At 30.3% G+C, this 10,335-nt stretch overlaps 1 protein-coding gene across 1 annotated transcript; it reads right to left on the reverse strand.

Annotated features, from left to right (window-relative positions):
- Positions 1-830: 830 nt before the first annotated feature.
- Positions 831-9,886, reverse strand: LOC112687945. The gene is made up of 4 exons (XM_025560950.1): positions 9,665-9,886; positions 5,094-5,270; positions 1,540-1,654; positions 831-1,033 (listed from the first exon to the last, which is right to left on the reverse strand). The coding sequence occupies exons 1-4, from the start codon at positions 9,735-9,737 to the stop codon at positions 883-885; spliced, it is 516 nt and encodes a 171-aa protein (XP_025416735.1). The 5' UTR covers positions 9,738-9,886; the 3' UTR covers positions 831-882.
- Between the last annotated feature and the right edge of the window lie 449 nt (positions 9,887-10,335).

Consider the following 10,335-nt stretch of genomic DNA (forward strand, 5'->3'; position numbering starts at 1 on the left):
GAAACGAACTGTATAATTATTATAGTATGGTATCACGATAAATAATAAAGATTGATGGTATGTTTTTTTAGGATATTGGATTTTGTGGTTATTGTTTCTTAGTTAAAATTTTTCCAAGTGAAAAGAATACTTGTAATTTCGAGTAACACTTCTCAATTTTGTATTTGCAAAGTAGATAATTTATAATGTATATACTTTCACACACATAATACGAAAATCAATAACCTGTGATTGGGAATTGAATATCATTGAAAAAAAAAAAACAAGACTGTAATATACTTAGTTTTTGTGTGTACTATATATTATATATAATATATTATATGTATATTCAATAAAACAATATTAAATAATTTATTTTATATAATTGTAAATCTACTTTATTATAGTTAAAATGGAAATATAGTTTCATCAGTAAGATATGCTCAACTGGGATATGTCATGTTACACAATAGACTAATGAATAATTGATTAACATTCATGCGAGAAGTACACATTTCGAGTTTATATAAACAAACGCTTAACGTCCACTTTCTTACAAATTATTCAAGGGAGGCAGTATACACATGTTTTTATACGTACATAATTAGGGCCGTTGGGTGTGGGTGGTTTTTCAAGTAAAAAAAAAATACCTAAACGTAAAATTCGACGTTTGTGACATCATATTATCATAAGGCACTCCATTTAATTGATCGTAGTCACGTGAAGTTTGCCCGGGCTTGGTCTTAAAATATTATGTGTGACAACGGGCCCGAATGACGTCAAACGGATGATGGGCATTGCATTATTATACATAGTGATGACAATAATGATGATGACAATAACAGTAATGATAACAGTGGTAATAGTTATAATGATTAATAATTATAACAACAATAGATCACGTCATACGTTGAGTAATTCTTGTGACAATAACCCGACGACAAGCGGTATCGCGACTAACACCATCAGCAGCGTAAAGTTCAGAGACGTGGTTGGCGATCCCGGATTGCACCCGTCGGCATCGTCACAGCTTTGCAGGCAGCCTTCCACGTATCTACGGAAAATACCGCAATAACCGAACAATTAAATCCGATATCCGTGCAGTAGTGTGATCTGTTTTCGAAAACTTCTATATCGAGCAGGGTCAGTTGTAACTATTTGTGTCACTCTCAATAGACGGTCTTTTGAAATTATCAAGGATAACATCGATTTTTCAAAAAAATACGATTAAATTTTCGATCCGTTACTATAAGTAGTATTAGGGGTAGATATTCAAGGTATAAGACCATAGTAGGATTATTACACGAACAATATGTATATAGTAATAGAACTGAACATCTGTTTTTTTTTTCATTATATCGTTATTCCGGTATTGCGATGCGAAACGAATAAAATTAATTTTTTTTTCTTTTTCCGAAGTATAGAAACGTGCTTAATCGAAAAATTAATATAAAATGTTATTTTGTATATTTAATATTACAAATATTCGGATGAAAAATAAGTAGCGCACAACCAAATACCGACTACTACGGTCACAGACTTATCTATAGCACAACTTACTTATCATCGAAATAGAATCCTCCGCAGTGGGACATCCGAATGATTTCGGTATCTGTGGTCAAAGTACCGCTATCCAAAGCACATCCTCTGACCGTAACGTGTTGTCCAGTAGATTCTAAAAAAATAAAAAGTAAATTTTTACTTGAAGACGATTTGATATAAAAAAATACATCCTCAGATATTCGTAATTTTAACTAATTTTGGTTTATTGCGTTGTGCAATGTCAGAATAAAATACAGTTGATATTATTCCAAAAACTTTACAAGTATGAAATTTCAAATTTCCAAGATGCTCCGGATAAAATTATCGACAAATTTTCGTATTATTTAATGGAGAAGGCGTTATAATTTCATTGTTGATGCTAAATTATGGTGATTGCATTACAGGAGGATATTATTTATATTTTTGTAGGTCATACGCTCCAAGAAAATAACTGTACAGGGCTTGTAAATTTATTTCAACTTATTCATAATTTAAGTAAATAAATATTGAACTCATGTATATGATTTATGAAAACAATTACACATTTTACTAAAATAGTTATTTTCCTTTCAATATAATCAACCGGTATAATCAAGTTAAACATTAAACTGATGAAAATATTTTAAAGTTTAATTATTAGATAAAACGTAGAATAAAAATAAACGTAAAGTGGTCCTAAGAATATACTTTTACCAATAATTTTACACCACTTCATATTACGAGTACATTTACGAATCTATACAATATTTTTTACTATGAGATAAAATGATGTCTCTTTTGTATCAAGTTTAATATAATTCAATTTTAAATAAAAAAAAAAATATTTGTTTATCAATTTATTTTATGTTATACTCTGCGGAAAAATTAAGCGTTAAAAATATAATTCGGTGAAAACTAGCAATGATACACTAGTAGTGTGTTTAAATCGAGGTCAATGAAGGTTATGTATTAGTATTTTTCCTTAATGACCGTATAGCAATTCTGAGACTTAAATGATATCGAGTTAAAAAAATCTTGAAATCAGCTGAAAAAAGGTAAATTTAATATGTAATTTTTTTTTTATTTCGTAAAGCTGATATTCAAATCAACACAATTAAGGCCACAATATAAATTGAATATAAATTATAAAGTAAGTATAAAATAAAATAAAATAACTACAAATAAAAATAAAAATATAAAAACTGTAAATAATTAAATAAATAATAAAAGTAAGAGTACATGGTCATGGTTTACAGATATAATCCATAGTCATAAGGCAATGTCTAGTTTTCGAATCTATTATAATGCTTCGTTATTTGCTACATGGATTCCCTCAATGCCCCGATTGAACCTCCTTTTCGAGCAATTTTCCACAATATGGTGTATTGTTTGGGGGAGATGATGGTAGCCTGCTCGTGGCCTCTCCTGCATACACTAGTATTCGTTACTGCTAACAAGCATATACAATTTACTAGCATAACTAATACCATCAACCAGGCGCAAATACCAAGCAATACAAATCAACACTAACAATATGAAATGAAAATAGTTAAAATAAAAAAATAAAATGAAAATTTTGCTCCTTTTACACAGTGAAAAATATTTTAAATAAATAATAATTTAATTTTAAATATGTCAAAGTGATACGTTTGATGTTTTCATCTTTCAATTTGATCGGAAAACGTTGTAATTTTATTTAAATTGCAAGATATATATATATATATATATATTAAATGATCACGCAACACACTTATATAAGTAGTTTATAAGTTATAAGTCTTACCAGCAATATATAATTTTAAAAATTACCATAGTCATTTTTAAATTCATTTAAAAATTTAGTAAATTCTACTTCAGGAAATATGTCTTCAGATTCGTCACCACTGTCTAGTTCACCAATATCTGATACATTTTCATCACATAATAAAGCTAATATATCATCCTCACGAAGCATTTTCTACATAAAAGTGATAAATATTGTATAGATAAAAATTTTATTTACAAATAACTGGTGAAATAATAATAGAAAACGTAAAAAATTATGAACCATTTAATGTGTAAAAATTTTATTTCGCTGTAAAGTGATTTGTGTACAGGCGTGGATCTAGAAATTAAAATTGGGAGACCAGTAAAACTAATTATTGAAATAATTCGTCATGCATGTCGATTTGTACGAAGTTTTTTTACGTCTAATTTTTTAAATATTTTAAGTACCTAAGTTCGATATGGTTTACTTAATGTCTAAGAGGGGGGCATCAGCTCCCATAAGTCCTTAATTGTATCTGCACCTGATTGTGTATATAAATATTTAGAATTTGTTTCAATATCGGTAAATTTTCAATTATCATAATAATTAATCAGCAAGAAGCTCGGCCGTGCAAAGATTGTAGAACAGACCGTGAACATGATACAAAGACCTAGAGTACACTATAGTGTACTTATATGTTTTCGAATATAAAGCAAAAAACAGCCATTACAAAGAGGTTTAATACATTTATTAACATTTAATACCAACTTTACTCCTAAGAAAAAAATGGCCTATAAATCATGTAGATAGAGTAAGACAAAACTAAAATTTAAAAACCTAATATTAATTTTTCAATTTAGGATTTTTTTTGATAACTGGTTATAAAATGAGTAAACACATAAATACATAACTATTACCTTTTATCTCTTTAAAATAAACGTGTTTTTTTATTCAGAAACAATTATTATGACGCGAAAACACAAATAGGTCTTTAGTTATAATTGATTATATTTTTAGTACACTACAGAGTATTCTAAGTCTGTAAGGGTTAAGATAAAATAGAAAATCTAAAGCTACGTCATCCGTAAGATAAAATATATTTTATTTAAAACCGTTTATCTTATTACATTACTTATTGTATTTATATACTTTAATAACTATTGTTATTGTAAGTCAAATATTCAGGGTAATTTCTTAAGTACTTATACTTTTTAAGCTTAATGTGTGTATTTTGAATTATGAATTTGGAAAATGTATATATACAAAATAACTGAAAACCCCAATATACAAATATTTTTTACCTCTTAAAGAGTTCCTGTGGCATTATAAACATTTTTTTTTCAAATTTGATCATATTTTTTTTCTTAAATTAATTCAATTAATTTTTCTGGAATTTTTTTACAACCATTATTACTAACAATAAATATTTGAATCAAGACTTCTGAGTTATTTAAATTAAAATGAGAGGATTGAGTACAATTCCCATTATTTTTATAATCAATTATCGCACCAACCGTTTGACATTTTGTTATAATTGCACGCTCTTGAAGCAAAAATAGAAATATGATTATTTTAAATATATAATTTTTTTATACAATTTTAAATTTGAATGATTTCGAACGTATTGGTCCAAATAATTGCTACATGATACACAAATAGTTCCCGGACAAGTTAACTGAATATAATAGTGTGTATAAAAAAAATGATGTACCCATTTGAAAAACAAAAGTTGATATTTAGTATTTTTCAGAAATCTGAATTTTACAGAATTCATTATTTTAGTGTTAAATAAAGCGGGTTGAGTATAGTTTAAAAATTACTAAGTATATCTGTATACACGACTTACGGTAGTAACCGGTTAGCTTAATGCATGCGGTAGCTGGAAATAGACCATTGCGACCTTTCCGTCCACCCATGCACGGTGACTCTAAAAGTCCTGAGCTGAAATTATTGTGGAACGGGTCATCACATGCACGGTTCTGCCATTCTAGTGAAACACACTTGAAGCAATCGATACCGGCATCTGAAACAAACAAGCAAGGAACGTTGGTTAAATATTATTGGTGGGCTACCAGTGTTCTTCCCTCCCCGTCAACTGCATTTATTTGTATGTAATAATATTCCAAAATCGAAGTTTAAACACGTAATTTGATTTCATCCGTTCGAGAATACTTGACTTAATCAATTGATGAAATCGATGTGAAGTTAAAAAACGGGCGAGTAGTTTTACTTTCCGTCAAAAACCAAATGTAGACCATCAGTTACCCTATATGTAATATTATCGTGTACCAATGGAATAATTCAAATATTGTGTGACTTTACTCCGTAACAGCGGTCAATAACCTTTTCGTAAGAAACAGACTTTTTTTCTAAAAAATTACAAAATCACCCCCTTATCTTTCCTCCTCTCACTTATAAAATTTAATCCAAGTTTCTGTTCGGTAGTTGGCGAGTTGTGAAAATATAAACTATTCGATTTAATAAGACTTGGCAAATAATATTATAAAAAGTGGATTATGGAAAAAAATGTTAATATATTTACTATTGCTCTAATTGTATATAATACAATAAAAAATATCTTGAGAAATTTCCCAAAAAACCACTGATTGCTATAACTAAATTGCCGCTGGTTACTGACCCTTGTTTTACAGCCTTCAGTTACATTATCATTAATACTATTGAGAACGGAAATTTACCTCTAACAAACTTGGGTTTATTCTAAACATGTTTTTCTCATTTCCAGACACAGTCACGCATACCTATACTAACTTTTTCGGTCGATATTTTCATATACATAGAAACAAACTTGATTGGCATTATATGTACCGTCAAAGTAGAATTTCATTATAATAATAAAAATATTTCTGTCGTGGATAAAAGACGTAGTTATATTTCGTACTAACCCAGCTGTGACTTAAAGCGAAAACAAAATGCAATACATGACCATTTTCTTTTAATACAACATAGCGAACAATTCATTTGTATGAAAAACTATTATGCATAACTTTCTATACGTACCTTTTTGATGTGCAAAATATATTACCTTATACATATACTCGTATATATATATATATATATATCCTATTTTATATATACATATAATATGAAATATTTATTTATTAATTAAATTTGTTTTGAAAATTATAATATATATAAAAATAAAAATTATAATTATTTGTAAGATTAAAATATTTTATATTCTTTTTGAATATAAAATAATGTAAATTAATTAAAAGTTAAATCTCAACAACCACTCGGAGGTAAGACTTTTTAAATTATAAACTCTACTCTTTGATTTCTTTGGTGTATAGAAAAATAAAAATATATATATTTGCAAATATTTTTATTAGATTTGTACAAACAATTATAAAAACTCATTCTAAAATTATTTTATCCACGTAAGTACCCTCGCAAAAATAAGTGTCGGTAAATTTTTAAGTTTATACTTATAAGTTTCAACTAAGATTATTGTACATTAAAATGTCAAATTTATGTTAAAAAATGTTCTACTTTTAGCAAAATATATATTTAAAGACATTTATATTTTATATTATATAGATTTTACTACATGATTTCATGTTTTTTCCGTAACCTTACCATTTTTTTTATTAGTTTTTTCGTGAAAAAATCATTAAGCACGCATTAACATTTTATAGAGTATAAAATATAATATTTATCGCGTCATTTTTTAGTTATATACAAATAACGAAAATTTACTTTCTGTTTACAAAATGAGTTTTTTTTTAACTAGATTTTCGTGAACATCGGAAAATATTTATAAATATATTAGTAACTTCTAAGTGAAACCAAATGATCCGTGGTGAACCTTACATCTCCGTTGTAAATAATGAATACATTCACGTACGTATCTGCCGTTTGGCCTACACGTTTAAATGTTATTGTAACATAAACATTTGGTTTTATTTTTGGTTCGAATGAAATGCTCCGCTCAATCTTTGTACTCACAAAACTATAATACAACCATTGCAGTTCTAAGGCGAGTTTTAGGAAAAATTTATTTTTAAGTGCATAAAATTATTTTACGCTTTCACAATAACGATTGTTTTAATACTCGTGTTCAATAAATATGAAGTTTTTCCCACGTTTTTTAAACAAGTCCGCATTAAACATTATACTGTATATTTTGGATATACAATCTATCCAATGCTGTGTGCAAATTAAATAAGGTTGTAAACATTTATATATATATAATACGAAGCCGAACTGGTGTTACAGTTGTAATGCGCAATTAGTCGGAAAAGTCCTACGGAAAAATCCAAACATCCGAAAATGATGTTTTCAATATATATACGAATCACATGCATCATTCATATTGATATCAATCATTTAATCTCAAAACTCTATTTACCTATACGTCCGTTCAATCATTATTTTATCAAGCCAATAATACATTTTATTTTTATTTGAGGTAGGATAGTGATGCGGTAATATGCTACCTGTACTAAATCGTATTTATCAATCAATATAATATTTATATGTACTAAATTGTTATAGGAAATATATATGGAAAAATATGGATCGAGAGAGTGGACACGAAATTACCAGATTATGTTTGAAAATTATAAAAAAAAAAAATTAATACAATTTTAATAATAGTTTAATAAAACTATCAAAAGTTCTAAGAAAAATTCACTAGGTACACTTGGACGGAAACTTTATTAAACTTAAAGCTGTGTTGTACGTTGTTAAATGGAAAATTTTTATGAAGCAGTTTGTAAATATTTTGAACAATAGTAATGAGCTCATAAAAGCATTACCACGTTTTCTTGTTATTCGTGTACGCAAATTATATGTAATATTTTTTACGTTCTAAACCAAAATTGTAATTCATTTACGTGGTACGATTTATAAATACAATAAACCTGTAAGAAATATGTATATTGTTTTAATTATGGAATTAATGGATTGCCATTCAATGCAAAATGTAAACGAATAAACGTCAGCGACAAATCTATTATTATTTCTGTTGTTGAGTCTCCTTAATGGATGTTTCTTCTATTTTTATTTAAGATCTTTAAAGTCTATTGTTTAAACAGACAAACAAGAATAAATTTTAAACTCGTTATATATTGGCGTTCACATAAAGTGTCTACATAGCACCTATCCGATTTACAGACGGGGTAAAGTTTTGGCAACGATCATAATTGCGTACTGGCAAGAGCGCAACTCTAACGTCTTGTTCGAAAATAAGTAGTTCTACAAACTGATTGACGGGTTAACCTTATACAAGTACGACATGTAAGAGCGAGTACAAGATTTTTGTTAGTCGGAAAAACCCCGTGGAGCGTATGAGGACAGTGGTCCTCACAAGGATTATAGAAAAGGCCAAATATTAATTCAAAAATTACTTACGGCCGCATACGTTTTCAATGATATTAAATAGTTAAAATATGTAAGACTAATAAAATATAATTTTGACTTTAAATTTTGCAAACATTTTGGATCTCGGAATGTCCGATTTTCAAATTATGATTAGTTCGTGCCGCTCAAAATTTGTTAAAGTGAAGCGGATACCAGAATTCCAGAATCGTAGTATCCAACGAAAATCCAAGCGATTCCCGTTGACGACGATCGCAAAAATCAAACAAAAAAACAACATGGTAATGAATGGAAAAATGATTATAACAACGAATTATTATCGAAATGGTTGTGAAGTCGAAGACAACAACTCGTGCCGATTTCCCTATGAAAATCACGTTCGTAGCGAGTTTGTCTTGTAGCACTGCTCAGGTATGAACGTACATTATTTGACCGTGTTTGAAATTTTTCCGCTCGCAGGTTGTAAAATAGATAAATATCATCTTGATATTAATCACGCGAGATAATGAAAATAATACGAAATCAAATTCAAATAGCCACCAAGCAGAATATGCAACGGCATTCGTTTTTAACCGAATAACGGTTTTGTATTTTTTGGTAAGGTGAAAATCAACGGGTACACGATCTACACGTTACGTTGCAGAACAGCTGTACGCCAACTTAATTTAAATATTATCATTCTTTGGCGATCGTCCGGTGGACAATAGCCATCGCTGCCTGACGATGATAATAATACGACGGCTGGTATCGACTATACGCACCGACAATGAACGTACAACCGAACGTCGTTGACGCTTCCGCGAACATAAATTTTAGTACGAATCGATTTTTTCGGAAACCGTAACTGTCCATGCGGAAGTATATGATTGAGTAGAAGAGTAAAATAAAAAACCGTCGAACACTAGTGAATTTCCGATGGTTTTCTTATTTCGCTTTCGAACACCACGCAAAGGGTTTCACCCGTTTTTCCAACGGCACGGCCATATGAAACGTACGTAATCAACCGGATGTCAATAAAAAACAAAAAAATGCGATCTTTCGGTTGTAAAACAGTGGAACGGCGTAAAAAGAACTTACTGGCGTCGGCTATGCAGCACAGCGTGCAGATCAGAACGGTGACGAATGACGTGATGCCGTTGGCCGAGAGCATTTCATAATAATGCTATTGTTGCGGTCCACGCGTGCGCGTGAGTCGGCGGCGACGCTCAAAACAGTCCGGTGGCTTCGGCGGCACTGAAATCGGCGGTGGCCGCGTCGGTGTTCGCGTACGTGGACATGGCGTGCGACTGCCACGCCGGCGTACACCACGCGACGGTTCCGCCAAAGCGCGCGCTACCCGTCACTCGGTGTGCACTTCAATCTGCGTTTGCGATATTACGCGATCGGTTTTTATTTATTTTCGTTGTTTATTATTATTATTTTTTTTTTTTTTTTTTACTGGCCGCTTCCTTTCGCGCTCTTTCTCCGCAGCGATCGGCGACAAGAAGTGTTCACGTGTTCGGGCACCGCTATCTTACCTGAATTTTGGTTTTTTAAAAACTGAGCGATTCGATCTCTGCAGCAATCGTACTGATCGAGTAAACATTGCTCGGAATTCGATCGGTAAACGCACCGAATCAATTGAGTTTACGATTGTTTTCATTGCTGTACGGCTACTTCCTTTCGCGCGCGGTCACCGATTCGTATGCGTGTTTAGCGCACTTGTATTGGGCATGGTTGACTACAATACGATTTGTACCTTACTTATG

Source organism: Sipha flava, unplaced genomic scaffold, assembly GCF_003268045.1.
Source record: "Sipha flava isolate LNK unplaced genomic scaffold, YSA_version1 109_pilon_pilon, whole genome shotgun sequence".
NCBI lineage: Eukaryota > Metazoa > Arthropoda > Insecta > Hemiptera > Aphididae > Sipha > Sipha flava.

Excerpts from the sequence above, each read along its gene's own strand:
- LOC112687945 (XM_025560950.1), bottom strand. The coding sequence starts at position 9,737 with ATGCTCTCGGCCAACGGCATCACGTCATTCGTCACCGTTCTGATCTGC. Across the intron at positions 5,271-9,664 it reads GTGCTGCATAGCCGACGCCA|ATGCCGGTATCGATTGCTTC; the intron begins GTAAGTTCTTTT and ends TGTTTGTTTCAG. Across the intron at positions 1,655-5,093 it reads TAAGCTAACCGGTTACTACC|AATCTACTGGACAACACGTT; the intron begins GTAAGTCGTGTA and ends TTATTTTTTTAG.